Source organism: Hyaena hyaena, unplaced genomic scaffold (assembly GCF_003009895.1).
Source record: "Hyaena hyaena isolate Hyena2069 unplaced genomic scaffold, ASM300989v1 scaffold_799, whole genome shotgun sequence".
Taxonomy (NCBI): Eukaryota; Metazoa; Chordata; class Mammalia; order Carnivora; family Hyaenidae; genus Hyaena; species Hyaena hyaena.
This window is the reverse complement of record NW_024081430.1, coordinates 317,684-335,281: the sequence shown is the minus strand read 5'-3', so window position 1 is coordinate 335,281 and position 17,598 is coordinate 317,684. Positions and strand designations below refer to the sequence as shown.

Here is a 17,598-nt window from a genome sequence, read left to right as displayed (position 1 = left end):
CAGAGTGATAGGAATGTCTTTGTTATTCATGAGGAGCCCCTTGGATCACCCCTACACTCAGGCCTAGAAGAGGACTCCTGATGGGGACAGGCAATGCCAGAAAGACAAATTCTGTGATTAGAGGGTTGGGGTTTTAATCCTATGATTGCCCTGATTTACATTTTTTAAAGTTTATTTTGAGAGAGACAGAGAGAGAGAGTAAGTGAGGGAGGGGCACAGAGGACCTGAAGCGGGCCCCATGCTGACAGCAGAGAGCCCAGTGTAGGACTTGAACCCATGAAGTGTGAGACCATGACCTGAGCCCAAGTCAGAAGCTCAACTAATGAAGCTACCCGGGCCCCCCTGAACTTATTCTTGAGACTTCTGAGGAAGGGGCTAGAGACCAAAGGTCGGTCCTGCTGGGGACAGCGCCCTTCCCTTGCACATTCTGACGCTAACTCCGGGCAGGCGGTGGGAGAGTATACTGTGCAACAGCAACGGGGATACTCTGAAACTTAGTTTTGTTGTATACGTTGTCCATGACCTTGTGGCTGCTATCCTAGTTGCTCTTCTATTTTTGGGAAAGGATTCGGAAGACTCAAAAAGGATGTCACTATCACCCTCCCTTTGTTGCCAATTCTTCTTGGGGATTTTCCTTACCTTAGCGCATCACATTTCATGCCCTGCACGCTATCTATTTTAATAGTTATCATTTCCCAGAGCGGTATTAACAGAAGATTAAATCACCAAAACTGTACACTAAGGCAGCTCAGTGTTGACTATAATTCATCTGCAGTTTACTTTATGAGATGTACAAACTGTAATAAAAGCTACTAGTGGCTACGTGGTCACAGAATGACTCGAATTTTTATGGGTTAAGAGAACAGACAGGAGACTCTGCTTGTCAAGTGACTAAATAAGATATTCTAATTTCTCATATTACCATACCTCCCCCAATCACTGTATGTAAGATGCATCGTACAGTGTTTCAAATATGGCTTCCTCATTAGCAACATGCATTAAATTTGTAAATTAAACAGAATATGAAAAAACGCATATTCCAAGTGATGATCTAGGCTCTGAGGCTGGAACCCCGTAATAAAAAAATAAAAGCAAAAAAACTGTACCTCTGTGAGACGGAGCTGTGATGAAACAGCCATGTAATCTGATTCTAATTTGTTCTTCTCGGAGATCACTGTAGTATTTTGAAGAATTAAATCAACTTTTTGTATGTGCAAAGAAGTACAAATCTAGGAACAAGAAACCCTCAAAGTTTAATCTGCTTTACAACTAGGAAAAAAAATAGTTTTAAAAAAAATTACAAACCAGGAGAAAAATAAGTTTTCTAATCTGATGCCTCAAATAGTTCTTTTTACAATTAGACTTCTAAAATGTTTTTCTCTGTATTTAATTGAGTCATCTGGAATAAAACAATTTAACTTAACGAGTGCTTTTAACCAAATTATTGACCTAGAATGAGAAATATCAAACAGGAAGTTAAAATTGGTGATAGTAAAATCTGAGTAAGTTTTTTTAATCTATGTACTTCTCTGACATAAAAAAGTGGCCAAAATTAAGAAAATGCCTTACCTTTACAAAGCTTGTTAATTCAGTAACAAGTTTTGCCTTTTGAACATTGATTTCCTTGATTCTGGTACTTGCTTTTCGCTCTTCCTCTTCAAGGTTGCAAGTATCCTGCTCCATCAGCTTTAAACTGTATGGAACACATAATCACGTAGAAATCGGAGTTAACACCAGGATTGTGCCCAGGTCTCCTGCCATTTCATGGGCTTTTCAGCAGTGCTACTCACACATATAAACTACTAGCTTCCAGATTAAACAATCATGTTATATGACCACACAGGATCAAAATGTACTTGTTGAGATGTTATGTGCCCAGCACAGTTTAAGTAATGATGGCCTAATGCTGTAGGATCTAGAGTCAAAAAGATGGATTTGAATCTTCTTTTGTCAATAATGAGCAGCATAACTAGACAGGTTACTCTTCTGAACTTTAGTTTCCCTATGTATAAAATGCTAAAAATAATAGTACTTCTCCTAAAGGGCAATGGTGAAGATGTGAAAAAGGTAAAATATGTAACACACTTGGTATAGTGCCTGGCTCTGAACTAACTGATAAATATTAGTTACTACTGTTGTTATTAATGTTGTTTACCCACAATCCCTTACCTTAAGGAGCTTAACTGAGGAGATGTGATTAAGAGATTAAAAATATATGGTGAAAGGATAATACAACAATCCTTTGTTATCTGAAATGAAACTAAGGATCAGAAGTTAAGTTACCCAAGATCATGTATAGTACGTGGTAAGAGGTGTCTGACACCAAAGTCCAAGTTCTTTCTACTCCACTGTGTTGCCTCCAAGGTAAAGGCAAGAACGCAGTCTGGAAACAATAATAAACAAGGAGGACCCAGTTCAGCAGATGTTGCAGAGACGGACCTCAACAGTACATGGAAGAGGGTGTGGAGGAGGTTAGGAAGCTGAGGTGAAATAGGTCAAGTGAAAGGAGACTAGAAAAATCTGAAAGTCAATCTAAACGAAAGGAGTGTTGTAACTACAGGTGACTGGTGATGGGTATGAAAGGCCAATGCACTACAAAAACCAACATTACTTTATAAAGAAAAAGTTTAGTTTTAGACAGTGGGTCCTACAGAACAGTTGAACAGAAAAGGTTAAGTGTCTTACAGATGACTAGAGATAGAAATGATGTCAAAAGTGAAGGCTGGAAAGAGGCTTAGAGATGAAAAACCTCTGGGCAGCCAGACTAAGGAGTATCTTGCTTTAAGCAACCAAGGTAATTATTAACTATTTCAGTAATAGTTAATGGACAACTGTTTACTTTAAAAAAATTATCTTAATGCATTTCTTATATGACTCAATTTACAAATGTGTTTAAAAACACATAGAATATTAGGTCAAGGTAAACGGATGGCTTAATTCAAGGCAACGAATGATCATTTATTATCAAAGACTGACTCTGTCAGTCATATCTAAATCTTCATAGAAAAGGATATAAAAGAATAAAAAGGTCTGAGGCAAGACATGGGGAAACCTTTAAAATGGAAGCCATGTTCCTTTCCCCTAGAAAAAAAAAAACCCATAGTTTTTATACCCTCTTCCATATTCCACTTTCTACAAAATATCCAAAAACAAAATAAAACGTATAGTCAGTTCTCACAATGGTTGCAGGAACATTCACAGTAAGCTGGCAGTTACCCGTTAAGAAAAAGACCTGAAGGCTATTCACATCTTTCTAGAGGAGTCTGTGGAATCTGTGGCCTGTAAGGCCAAGCAGACATAATTCTACTTGTAACAAGGGGATTACAACTGAAGGAGATACAAGCCCCAGTTGCCCATTCTCTTCTGTGAAAACGAGTATATCTTCCTCCTTGCCTATTCTATGTCAGCATCGGTGAGAAAACACAGAGCCTATTAGCTTGGATTGATAATCTCCCTGCCTGTACCCTCTTCTCTCCTCTCCCACGAATCCAAATTCAACGGATACAAGTCTAGGTCAGTGGTTCTCAAAGCATGGTCCAGAGGCCTGTGGGGATCCCTGAAACCATTTCAGGGGAATCACAAACCATCTTCATTGTTATAAGATGATCTCAGTTGCCCTTTTCACTGCAATGATATTTGTACTGATGGTACAAAACCAGGGGTGAATAAAAATCCAAGTGTTCTGGAACGAATCTTGGTAGTAGCACCAAAATGTACTCATAGTTAATAGCTTTTCACAATGCCAAATTAATATTCTTGATAGCAGTAAAAATTAATCGTGAATCCTGAGTATGTATTTTTTACTTAAAGTATAATTGACCTAATGTTCTATTAGTTTCTGGTATACAACATAATGATTTGGTATTTGTATACATTGTGATATGTTCACCACAAAAATCTAGTTAACGTCTGTCACCATAGTTTTAAGTTTTCTTTCTAGTAGTGAACACTTTTAAGATCTACTCTCTCAGCAACTTTCAAATACGGGGATTTTTTTCTTTAAAAAAAAATTTTTTTTTTAAGTTTATTTTTGAGACAGAGACAGAGCATGAGTGGGGGAGGGGTAGAGAGAGAGGGAGACACAGAATCTGAAACAGGCTCCAGGCTCTGAGCTGTCAGCACAGAGCCTGATGCGGGGCTCGAACCCACGAACAGGGAGATCTGACCTGAGCCGAAATTGGACGCTTAACCAACTGAGCTACCCAGGCACCTGCAATACAGTGTTTTTACCCGTGGTCACATGCCATACATTACATTCCCATCAGTTTTGTTTTTATAACTACAAGTGTGTACCTCTTGATCACCTTTACCCATTTCTCCCCTCTGGTAACCACCAATCCATTTTCTGTTATCTATGCATTGTTTTGTTTGTTCATTTGTTTTTGGTACTTATAGGGCAGTTGTATGGTATTTTCTTCCTGACTTACTTAACTTAGCACAATACCCACAAGTTCCACTTATGTTGTCACAAAAGACTGCATTTTTTTTAATGGCTTAGTGATACTGCAGCGCATGTGCACACATGTGTGCACATCTCCTTCACCCACCCATCCATCAGTGAACACTTAGGCTGCTTGCATGTCTTGGCATTTGTAAATAATGCTGCAATGAACATAACAAGCATTTTTTCAAATCTGTGCTTTCATTTTCCTTGAATAAATAGCCCGAAGTAAAATTACTGGATCGTGTGGTAGTTCTCTTTTTAATTCATGTGCCTCTTGGTCATCTGTAGGTCTTTGAAAAAAATGTCTATTCAGATCCTCTGCCCATCTGTTAGATTGGTTTTTATGCTACTGACATGAATGAGCTCTTTACATATTTAAGATAGTAAGCCCTTATCCAATATATGCTTTGCAAATACCTTCTCCCATCCCATAGGTTGCCTTCTTAGTGCGTTTGATGGTTTCCTTTACGGGGCAGAAGCTTTTTAGTTTGATACACTGCCATTTGTTTACTTTTGCTTTGTTGCTGAGGTCTTTGAAGTCAGTTCCCAAATAATTACTGCCAACATCCATCCATGTCAAGGAACTTAACGCTTGGTTTCTTCCAGGAGTGTTACGATTTCTGGTCTTCTATTCAAGTCCCATTTTGAGCTGATTTTTCTGCATGGTAAAAGACAGTGGTCCAGTTTTCCCAGCACAATGTACTGAAGAGATTATCCTTTTCTCATTGTATATTCTTACCTCTTTTGTCACAAACTAAGTGACCATACATACATGGGTTTATTTCTGGGCTCTCCGTTCTGTTCCACATATGTCTGTATTTATGTCAATACCCTGTTTTGATTAATACAGCTTTATGATATAGTCTGAAATTAAGCAATGTGACGCCTTCAGGTTTGTTCTTTCTTAAGCTTGCTTTGGCTATTTGGTATCCTTTGTGGTCCCCCAAATTTTTAGTTCTTCTAATTCTGAAAAATGCCACTGGAGTTTGGATATGGATAGGACTTGCATTGAATCTATAGATTGCTTTGGGAAATACGGACATTTAAACAACACTCTTCTAATCCGTGAGCACAGAAAATCTTTCCACTTATTTGTGTCCTATTCAATTTCTTTCCTCAATGTGTTAGTGTTCAGTATACAGGACTGTTACCTCCTTGGTTAAAGTTACTCCTTTGCATTTTCTTTTTCACTTTCTTTTGTAAACAGGACTGTTTTCTTAACTCACCTTTCAGAGTACCTTGTTAGTATATAAAAACACAACAGATTTTTGTATGGTGATTTTGTACCCTGGGACTTTACTGAATTTGTTGATTAGTTCTACCAGTTTCTTTTGGTAGAGAAAGGTTTAGGGTTTTCTATGTAAAATCCTGTCATCCACATGTAGTAACAGTTTTACTTCTTTTCTAATTTAGATAATTTTTCTCTGTTGCCTAATTGTTCTAAGTAGGATTTCTTTCTCTCTTTGACTCTCTTACTCTCTTTCTTTCTAGCAGAGGGATAGATTTTTTTACTTTTTAAATTTTAGACAAAGAGCAAAGGTGAAGGAGAGGGGCAGAGAGAGAATCTCAAGCAGGCCCCAAGTTCAGCGCAGTGCCCAACATGGGGCTGAATCTCACAACTGTGAGATCATGACCTGAGATAAAATCAAGAGTCTGAATGAAACTTAACTGACTAAGCCAGCCAAGTGCCCCTAGGATTTCTAATACTATGCTGAATAAAACTGCAGGAGTGGGCATCCTGGTCTTGACCCTGATATTAAAGGAAGATTTCAGTTTTACACTGTTGAGTAGGAGGTTTGCTATGTGCTTGTCATAAACAGCCTTAATTATAATTTCTGACGCTAATCAATATTCTATCATTATCTGAAAAAGGAGAGGGGCCAGAGAAGGGGCCTACTGAGTCGACTACCTTCATGGATTATTGTAAGCAAACCCAACATGATAGTGATGTGTCCTCTTAGACCTGAAAAGAGGCACAAAACCACTAAGTTACTAATATTGTTGGTGCCTTTCTGGTGACTGGAGATCATGTTTCACTGAGCTATGTATTTGGCAATATACTTTTCTCCACTGAAAAATGGATGGGCAAGTAGAACACTGTCAGAATTGGCTATGGCCCCACAATCATCTCCTGTTGGCTGGTATTTAATGTAGATTTGTAGCAATCGGCAGCATTTTCCCTGCTAACTAATTCCAGGAACTGGAACATTCAACACTGCTTCTTGTGAAACTGCTAGGACTTTTCCGACCTTCAGCAACTCTTCAAGGCCAAACTCCTTCTTCCTAAGGTCAGAAGAGGCATTTGAGCTACTGTGGGTGAACCTCAGAGCAGGTCAAACTGGCAGTGCCGTGCCAACCAGATGCTGCTGTTGCTGAGCCGGGTGTCACTGTGGTGATGTGATCACAGGAAAGTGCTCTGTTGTAGTGGAAATACAGCAGGGAGAATATGCTAACTTCAAGGTTGCTCCATGGGAATCCTTCAAATCTGTAAACACTGCTGCAGTAGTTGGGTGAGCTGAGCTGGAGATTCTGTGGCCACTGCTGCAGTGTAGCCTGAGTAGGGTAGGCAGTCACCACCTGACCCAGAAGCATCGTGCTGGGTACCAATATGGCCCCAGAAGCTATAGGCACAGTTAGTAATTTAATCTCTAACCACAAGCTGCTGACCTCAAGAAAATCCTCTCTGTCCTGAGTCAATGTAGTTACGGCAGCACTCTGGGTACTGTTTCATGACATACTAGGTGGAATGTGGACGTGCTTACCAGCTACGAAACCATCACGGGGTCCACACAGCGGGGCTGTACGAGTGCTCTGACTGGAAAGAGGTGTTTATGGTCTGTGCCAGCTCAGTACGTTCTGCTGACTCTGATCTGATGCACTTTGTAAAGGCTGCCGTTGTATCATACGCTGAGTGGAGCCAATGTGTCCAGGATTCCTTCCACTTTGATTTTGATTAAACAACCTGGTCATTAATATTTATAGATACAAGTTGCAAGATGTTAGATGAATTCAGAAGAAAGCTGAACAGAATCAATATTCAACCCAGGGTTGACCATTGTAACAAAAAACAAAAAAACCCTGCAGCCCTTGGGATGCCTGGGTGGTTCAGTTGGTCAAGTGTTCCACTCTTGATTTTGGCTCAGGTGGTGTTCCCAGTGTCGTCGGCTTGAGCCCTGCCTCAGGCTCCATGCTGAGTGTGAAGCCTGCTTAAGTATCTCTCCCTCCCTTGTCCCTCTCCCCTGCTCGCTCCTTCTGTAAAATAAAAAATTTTAAAAATATAAAAAAAAATCTGCAGCCCTTAACCATGGACATTTGAAGGTGTTCTTGAATTTTTCTTATTTCTTCTTGTGGCTGATGAATATTTGTCTCTATCATGTCTGTTGCTCTGATTGGTCTCTCAAGATGCCACATGGCTCGTAACTGAGCTAAAAACTGACACTGAGACCTCCCTTTTAAGGAACTGGTACATGTGCAGCTTGAGACCTCACTGGCTGTATTAATGACTCAACAAGAGATGAGGAATTTGTGGACTGACTGAACAGTGACCTCCTCTGTGTCACTCTTTTTAGGAGCTAGTATATACCATCTGGGAGGAGTACAATATCTGCTGGGTCTTTGCTTGTGTTGAGGAAAGGTCTGAGACTGCTGCCTGAGATAATTTTCTTGACTTCTGGAAGGAAGCAGAAGGGACTGGGCTGTGATCAAACCTTTCCAATACTTCCTTGAGACTGTGTCTATGTGATTATCAGACCCAGAATCTTGGCCTTTGTCAGCAGTTGTTTCAGGAAGAGACTCTTCAATGCCAAGTACGCATCTTCCAGCCCCACCTACTGTATTAATTTACTACGGTGTGACTACAAACAACAAACTCTGGCTTGAATTCCACTGATGACAAATGATACGATGAGTCTGAAGCCAAATCCACTGTGGCCCTTTGATTTGCAGGCTATAACAGCATGATCTGCCTTCCGCATACTGCAGTAGGTGTTCATGACACTTTTGCCAAATGTTCTAGACCATCCACATGATGTAATCCTACCCTGATTTTCATAAAACTTCAAATGGCAAATGTCCTATAATGGGTAGTTCCTTGTGGCCTAGAAATTGAATTCTAAACTATGTCTCGATGTCTAAAACTCTCCATTAGGCTCTTCAACAGTACACATCCTTGCTGAACTGAGGTGTAGTTCATCAATCTGAATCATGGTAAGGCCTATTATACCTTGGATAGTTCCTTCAAAACCCTTCTGTGGAGTGTTTAATGATTTGAAATTTCTTATAAATTCCACATATTCATAGATATAGGACTCCTTTGGGTCTACTGTTCCTCAAAGCATATGACAACAGAATTCTAACTGATTTTAAATATTCAAACATTGATGAATCACTTTTCAGCAGATGGGTAGAGTATTTTATAAACCAGTGAGTGTTCCCTCTCTGGGATAAAACACTTTGATCCACAAGATCCGATTGTAAATATCAAAGTGATGAAGTTATATACTCTCACACACAGTATGCTTCCATCTATCAGGAATGCTTAAAAATGAAACACCAAAAGCCTTGAACACTGACTCTGTAAATTCTTCATTACTGAGGAATGCTGGTTTTCAGTCCTGTCAAATGTCACTGGCATCCGACTGTAAAGTGATTTGTTTTCAGTAAAAAAATCAATGCTCTTCTGCAGAACAGATTTCGTCTTGTGCTCACGGGCTTCCTGGATCTGGAAGGTTAGGGAACTTCGCAGTTATTTATTTCTTCAAATGCGTTTTCTACTCCTCTCTTTATGCTTCTGTGACTCATATAATGCAAAAGTCACTATGCTTGATGTTGTCCCTTAAGCTATTTTTACTTTTTAAAATTCTTTCTTTTTCACTATTGGTTTTGGGTGAATTCTACTACCTGGTCTCCCACATTACTGATTTTTCTTGTTCTTCGTCTAGTCTGTTGCTGGAACCCCTCCAGTGTATTTTACAATTCAGTTACTGTGTTCTTCAGCATTGTGAAGTCCGTGTGGGACTTTATTTATATTTATATTTTCTCTCTCTCTAGGGAAGTTTTTGCTGTATTCATTCCTCTTGTTTTAAGACCATTACTTTGAATTCTTTATGAGGTAAATTATCACCATTTCATAATGGTTTTTGTTTCTGGTATTTTATCTTGTTCTTTCATTTGGAACACACTCTTTTGCTTCTTCATTTTGCTTGATTCTGTGTTGATTTCTAAGCAGCAGAAAAACAACCTTCTCAACCTTCAGTAAGTCTTGAAGTGACCTCATGGAGATAAGCCCTGTTATTCAACTGTGCTTAGGTCTCGGTTGTCACATGAACCTTTGTGGTCTAAGCAGCCTGATTTATCCTTGACAGAGCCCAGCCGTTGAGGGAGTGCCAAGTGCTGTGAGTGTTCCAGAGGAAGGGATCTCAGTGTACCCCTAGTTTCAGGCTGAAGAGAAGCTGGACTAGAGGCCAGACCTTCAGGCAGCAGCTTTTAAGTTATGAAGATATATAGATGGTAGAGTCCTATAGAACCATAACCATAAGCCCTCTGGCCTACAGACCATGTAATCTGGAGGGGGTCTCCTCAGAAACTGCTGCAAAAATGAGGGCTCCAGATGAGCCCTTTCTGGGAGGTACTGGTGAGCTGTGGCAAGGCTAACAGAGAATATGACAGAGATGACACCTCCTAGGCTATGTTCCCTGAGAACAATTCCGTAGCCTCGAACTGTGTGGTAGACCTGAAGCCCCTGAAACTGTAGTTCCAGGACCAAGGGGTCTTGTTCACAGGAAGACTGGAGATGTTTCAGACTGCTATCTAGGCAGTGCCATGGGGATAGGAGCCTGTCAAGAATGCTCTCTGATCATTTCAGAACTTTGGCCACCCAGCTCTGGCGGGGACTTGGGGGTGGCATACACCCACCAGTGCCTCTGTCCCAGGAGGAATTTCCATTAAACTCCTGCCTCTTGGCTGGATGCTTGAAGATTCGCAAATGAATCTCCTTCACATTTAGTCTAACCACTTTTTAAATGGCTGCTTTTGCCCAGAGTCCTGTGGTCTTTGCATGAGTCCCTTAAGAGCAAAATCTGTGCTCCCTACTGCTGTAGCTTTCTCCTAGATAGAAGCCCCCTTGGTTCCCAAAGCCAGATGTTTTGGGGACTCATCTCTTTGGTACAGGTCCCAAGGTTGGGAGGTTGGGGTTCCTGCTGTAGGCACAAGCTCTTCAGGGAAGAGCTCCATATTTGTGATAGGGATCACAGCACCACCCGACTGGTGGGCCCACGACGGGGGTGGGGTTTTGAGTGATTCTGTCTCTGTAGTTCCCACCCCTCTTGATGTGGACCATACAACCCTTGTTATAGAAGAGCAGTTCAGCTCAGCTAGTTTTCTGGTCTTTCTCAGAGCAAACTATTTCCTGTGTAGCTGTTGATCTGCTATGTCTGTGTGGGGACGGGAATTCAGCCTCTTCCTATGCTGCCATCTTGAATCACCTCCCAGTGGTCACTGAGTATATACATCTTTATAACAGTGTGATGAAATACAAGTACACAGTACTTCTAACATATACCAAAGTATGATGGTGGCCTCAAGGAAAAGCATATGCATGAATGAGTTGGGGGCTGGACTACTTTTTTCATGAAAGACCAGTTTTACTTGAAAGAATAACAGATAAACTATGGTTATTTAGACTTAAGTATTTGGCAGACTGTTCCTCTCAACCTCAAGTGGATGAAATCAGCTTATCACTTCAAGAAAAGTAACGGACAATATTTGCCCCCACTGATAAAATTCAACTTTCAAGTGAAAACTGGAATTTAGAAAATCTGTATCTACCACTGTAAGCCTGACAGCTTCTCAATTCTTCAAGATCTTTCTGATGGGATTGGAAATCAACACAATTATTCTTTTTGTATTATACAATAAAATGTCAGTATCTGAAAGCCCTATAAATGACCAAGGAATGATGGAACAAAATTACTGGGTAAAAGATCCACTTACAGTGCAAGAAGTTTTAATATAAGAATAATCTCTTTCACTGGTTTCAGATTCTACAGTGCAACTGAACTTTAAGGAACCACACCTTGGCAGGTTTTGATTTAGTATTAAACAAGACAGTAGATAACTATCTGAAAATCTTCTATCAATCTACTTCAAAGCAACATCTCACAACAGACTGAAAGTAAAAGCAGATATGAAATAAATAAATTTATCGAAAGAGACTGATGAAAGTGTAAAACAATCCCACTCTTCTCACTAAATGTATTTTGGTTGGAAGACAGTGGTTTTTCATAAATATTTTAAACATTCTGTTTTAATTTATATTAATTTATATTACCACTAACGTGGTATTAAATATCATAGCTATAAGCCATATAAACAAAACTTTCTCAAGGTCCTCAGTAACTTTTAAGCATGGAAAGGGGTCCAGGAGTGGGTTAAAACAGTTGATCAAAGCACTTAAAATTCACCAACCTCTGCCCTACAATTTTATTTTGGGCAACAGGATGAAAAGTTTGAGAAAAATTACTACAAAATGTGTTTGTGGGAATTGCATCAGCATTACAGGGTACAGGCATACATCAGAAATATCAGAAATACTGCGATTCGGTTCAAGACCTCTGCAATAAAGCAAGTCAAAAGAATTTTGTGGCTTCCCAATTCGTGTCATGTTTACACTATGTAGTCGTCTATTTAGTGTGTGACAGCATTACATCTAAAAAAAATGTACATACCTTAATTAAAAAATACTTTGTTGCTAAATTATCTGAGCTTTCATAGTCCTAATCACTGATCATAACACATATAATAAAACAATTTGAAATATTGTTGAGAATTGCCAAAACATAACAGTGTGACAGTGAGCAAAAGCTATTGGAAAACTGGTGCCAACAGACTTGCTTAACACGGGGCTGCCAAACCTTCAATTTGTAAACATAACAAAAGAAAAAACTGAAGTATCTGCAAAGCACACTAAAACAAGGTATGCCTGTGTAATTAATAATAGTCTCAGTGCTGGCCCCCCCCCCCCCCCCCCCCCCCCATTCCAAAGGTACCTTTCTAGTTTGGAACTAATTTTTTGTTCCAGTTGTCTTTTCTTGGTTTTTCTTTCAAGAAGCTCCTTCTTCTTCTGTCTAAGTTCATTGTCTTTGTGCTCTAGATGCTTGTTTCTCTCATATAGGGCAATCAGCCCTGCTTCCACAGCCTGCAGTTTTCTATTAATTTCCTATGAAATATTCAAAATTATTTTAAAAACGGTTCTACTTAAATTATTACAAATCCAGTTTGTATTCTAATCCAATACTCAAAATAACCAACCTTTAGCTGTTCTTCTAAGTGTCTTCTTTGCTCTAGATCCACAGTGACTGTGAGAAACTGGGCTACTTTTAGGGATGTGTTGCTAGAAATAACTTTGTTTGAATAAAAGGAAGTCTTCACCACATACTTTTCTTCTGCTGTGTACATTTGTTTTAACCGGGTTTCTTGTATTACCTGTCAGAAAATGTGAAACAAGCATTAGTGTACACTGAATTAAATGTTTTTAAAAGGACTAAAGCACTGAAAATACAGACCAAGTCCATTTTAGAAGATCAAATAGATATACTTACACAACAGATATATATCCTTTTTTAACTTATTCAGTAACATCTCTAAAAAGGTGGCTGATATACTTCAGGTTATTATTATGGAAAACACTGACGAAGAGAGAAGGGAGAAAACCGAAACAGCTGCAGCAAAGGTGGCTATGTTTCTAGCAGAGTCTACAATCTCCTATGTAAGTGTCCTTCTGGAGTTTTGTTGGATCTACAGAGGAGATGTGAGGAACCAGCTGCCCAGGAGACAGAGCTGTGGGAGCTCAACTAACTCATTTACTCTCACCGCCCCTCAGTTATACTGTTCACAGATATATAATCATATTCAATTCCTATATATTTGGAAGAATATTTTAACCCTTCAAATTTTGTGGGGTTTTCTGCATTATTTCGAGGTCTCTCTCAAGAACTTATACAAAAAGTTCTCTAAACTAAAACACATTCTAAACACAGTAACATTACTATGTGTATTTCCGTATATTAATGAAGAATAGGCTTTTGTAGTACAGTTTTTTCTGATCTCTGCATCTTCATCACCAATACCTGTGGCTTGCTTCTATCCAGAAGTTAATAGTCTAAGTTAAGAGAGAAGACATATTTAAACACTTAGTTGAACAAGGTATAACGTGGCATCTATAAACTGCGGAATACTCTGGAATGAAGGGAAAGCCTAGAAGTTAGCCTACTCCAGTTCTTATGAATTTAAGTTGATAGAGATGGTGAGGGAAGAGCACTCCCAGCAAAAAGGACATCATGATTTAAGGCTGGCAGTAGAAAATTTAACCAAGGGAAAGAGTCTTGGGTATTAATGAGAGAACAATCCTGTAAATGGTCTTTTATATGGTCTTATCCTATTTTCGTAAGCTAGAAAAGAGGTGCACCCACATGGAGAGTTCTAGTATTCATTTCTCCAAATATTCCCCATGATGTAATTTTTTTTAAAGATTTTTGACAGAGAGAGAAACAGAGCATGAGCAGGGGTAGGGCAGAGAGAGAGGGAAACACAGAATCTGAAGCAGGCTCCAGCCTCTGAGCTGTCAGTAGAGCCCAATGTGGGGCTTGAACTCACAAACTGTTGAGATCATGACCTGAAGTCAGACACTTAACCGACTGAGCCAGCCAGGTGCCCCCTGCCCCATGGTGTAATTTTTAATCAAAGACACAGGCAACTTACTATAATTAGCTTGGTGGGGTATCCTTGCTTCCCACACAATAGGTTGGTAATGAGCCCTCATTTCTTTTTTTTTTTTTTTTTTTTTAAATTTTTTTTTTTTTATGTTTTATTTATTTCTAGGAGAGAGAGAGAGAGACAGCATGAGCAGGGGAGGGTCAGAGAGAGAGGGAGCCACAGACCGAAACAGGCTCCAGGCTCTGAGCTGGCAGTCAGCACAGAGCCCAACGCGGGGCTCGAACCCACGAACCGCGAGATCACGACCTAAGCGAAAGTCGGACGCTTAACCGACTAAGCCACCCAGGCGCCCCAATGAGCCCTCATTTCTTATCTTCTGTTGGTAAAGTACAGAGTCCCTAAATTACAAATTAATTGTCCCAGGGATACTGATACACTAGGCATTACAATTTTAAAACACACTTTCAAATATATCCAATACAAAAAATAGTAGTTAGGTCTGTAATTGGGTCCTAGATGCTTACAAGCAAAATATACACAACCTGGTGTTTTGAAAAAGACCTTAAATGAAGAGACTTCTTTCCTATTCCTGCCTGTGATACAAGCAACAAAGGTATTTTGGAGACCTAGACATTTATATGAAGAGAGAGCTCTCAGCAACATTAGCAGAACATAGATAGGAGCTATGAGTTTGTGTGCGAGGCTGGCCAGGAAAATGAGATCCTATAAAGGGAGGTCATTCATATAGAAGATAATTTTTTTTAAGGTTATTTATTTTTGCACATGAGAGAGAAAGAGGCAAAGAGAGAGGAGACAGAGAAGCCCAAGCAGGCCTGGTGTAGTGACAGAGCAGAGCCTGATGTAGGGCTCAAACAAACTGTGAGCTCTTGACCGGAGCCAAAATCAAGAGTCAGATGCTTAAATGACTGAGCCATCCAGGCGTCGCTCATATAGGAGATAATCTTAAGCAGCAGCGTGAAGAAAGGAAGGGCTTACCAAAAACAGTTCTCTATCCCAGCCTACCATCCTAATGTATAATGTATGTGAAAAATAATCTAGGGGCGCCTGGGTGGCTCAGATCATGATCACACGGTTCGTGGGTTCAAGCCCCACATCAGGCTGTGTTGACAACTAGCTCAGAGCCTGCTTCTGGTTCTGTGTCTCCCTCTCTCTCTCCCCTCCCCTGCTCATGCTGCCCCTCTCTCTCAGAAATAAATAAAAAACATTAAAAAAAAAAATCTAGTATACAAGAATTTAAATGATTAAACCATTAATATAATGTCTGAACACAAGTTTGTCAAGCAGGAACAGAATGAGCTAAGAGTGCTAGGTGTCTCTTTTGAGGGTTCAACTTTATGCAATAAATATAAAGTATTTACTCTATAATGGGTATGATGTGAAGTCCCCTAAAGTATTAATCAACAGTCACAGTTTTGTGCTGTATTAAAAATGAAAAATACAAAGAATTTCTGTGTGGTTAGAAGTAGAATGACCTACTTCTTGAATATGCTAAGAAGTTTTTTCTTTTAATTTTTTTAATGTTTATTTTTGAGAGAGAGCCCGTGAGCACACATACATGGGAGGGGCAGAGAGAGAGAGGGAGACACAAAATCTGAAGCAGGCTCCAGGCTCTGAGCTGTCGCCATGAACCATGAGACCATGACCTGAGCAGAAGTTGGACGCTTAACTAAGCTACCCAGATGCCCCAAGAAGTTTTAACAAAACAAGGTCTGGGTACTGATTCAGTACTTTCTTACCCGTTCAATTTTTTCTCTGGTCCTTTCAGTTCCCACAGGAACTTCATGAATATGATAATGGCAGCAAAGGAAGCTCATGACAGGATCAGGTGCATCAAATAACTCTCGCAAGTAAGAGAAAAACCCATACTGTCTGAAACGAAAGGCACTTCTTAGATTTTTCTTCTTAAAAATCATTTACAGAAATCTGACAGTCGACAAGGGGCAAATAAACGAAATCTAATTTAATGATGGTACACAAAGTTTTTCTTTGTGTATTTTAAAATCACTTAAGTGATTAACACTTCTTTCCATGTCAGAAAAGTTTACTAATATATTCAATGATTACAAACTATTAATCTTCTTTGTTTCTTCCACTGCGTTTATATTTAGAATGTCTACTTACATCTAGAGTTAAGTACTTATAGCTGTCTTACAAATGCAAATTTTCCATTAAGTCTTTCTGGAATTACTTCTGCATTATGGAGTGATGATTTGCTTTATTTTCCCAATACCTAACCAACTACTTTAGCATCTTTTAGCAAACAGTCCCATATTATTGCACTGATTTGAAACATCACTATCATATAGTAAGTATTCCGTGCTTTGTCTGTTCCTAGATTTTTCCGTATTTTAGACTGAAGATCCTAAAAAGGAATAATAGAGCCTATAACATATTTATGTGAGAGATAATAAAGTATGTATAAGAGCTAAAGATGGTTATTTATTATTCAAAATAACAGGTTCTAACAGTATTTTTAAGACTTACCTGAGGTCATTCAGAGATCTTGAAGGTGCTTTGTCTGCATATGAACTCTTGGGAGCAATAACAGCATTTACTCTTAATTTTTTATTGTCACGAATCTGAATATAAGGAAAATAAAATAATTCAATTACCATATATTATCAATCAAAATGATATTTAAAATTATATTCCTACTGGCATTCATGGTATGATCAGAAACTGGATGTTTAATGGTACTTTTTAAATAGAAGTTTATTTAAGAGAGCGAATGAGCGTGGGAGGGGCACACAGAGAGAATTCCAAGCAGGCTCTGCACTGTCAGCACAGAGCCTGAAGCAGGGCTTTAACTCATGAACTGCAAGAATCATGACCTGAGCAGAAACCAAGAGTCAGATGCTTAACTGACTGAGCCACCCAGGCGCCCCTCTAATGGCACTTTCAAGAAAATTTTTTAGTGTGAGAATGATCTAATAGTTCCATGTTTTTAAAGAAAGAATTTATCAGTGAAAATAGTGAAAGAGATACACTCTAACAGTTAAGGAAGCAGGAATACCAAAACTTAGAGAATTGGAGAAACGGAACACGCATTTCCCAAATCATTTTATGATTCCAGCATAATCCTGACACCAAAACCTGACAAAAACAATATCCCTCATGAATACATACGTAAAATCCTTTACAAAATATCAGCACACAGAATCCATCAATACAAGAATAGTACACATGACCAAGTAGAATTTATCCCAGAAATTCGAGATATAACATTCAAAAAACAATCTTATTTATATCAACAGAATAAAGTCCAAAAGCCATATGATCATCCCAACAGATACAGAAAAATATGATAAAAAAATTCTTAGCAAACTAGAAATGGAAGGAAATTTCCTTAACCTGATAAAGGGCATCTATGGTAAACATGCAGCAGACATAATACTTACACACAGTATTGGAAATGGTACACT

The 17,598-nt window shown here is 39.2% G+C and overlaps 1 protein-coding gene and 1 pseudogene across 3 annotated transcripts in view; both read right to left on the bottom strand.

Moving 5' to 3' along the window:
- SMC5 (structural maintenance of chromosomes 5) overlaps window positions 1–17,598 on the bottom strand; it is an 88,706-nt gene that overhangs the window by 20,912 nt on the left and 50,196 nt on the right. For all 3 annotated transcript variants that reach the window (XM_039219175.1, XM_039219176.1, XM_039219177.1), the window contains exons 12-17: window positions 16,661–16,755; window positions 15,913–16,045; window positions 12,752–12,925; window positions 12,490–12,659; window positions 1,570–1,693; window positions 1,107–1,229 (exon numbers count right to left, since the gene is read on the bottom strand). In XM_039219175.1, the coding sequence (XP_039075106.1) occupies window positions 1,107–1,229; window positions 1,570–1,693; window positions 12,490–12,659; window positions 12,752–12,925; window positions 15,913–16,045; window positions 16,661–16,755 (819 nt within the window). The remainder of the gene's footprint in view (window positions 1–1,106; window positions 1,230–1,569; window positions 1,694–12,489; window positions 12,660–12,751; window positions 12,926–15,912; window positions 16,046–16,660; window positions 16,756–17,598) is intronic.
- On the bottom strand, window positions 6,778–12,104 carry LOC120221660 (annotated as a pseudogene).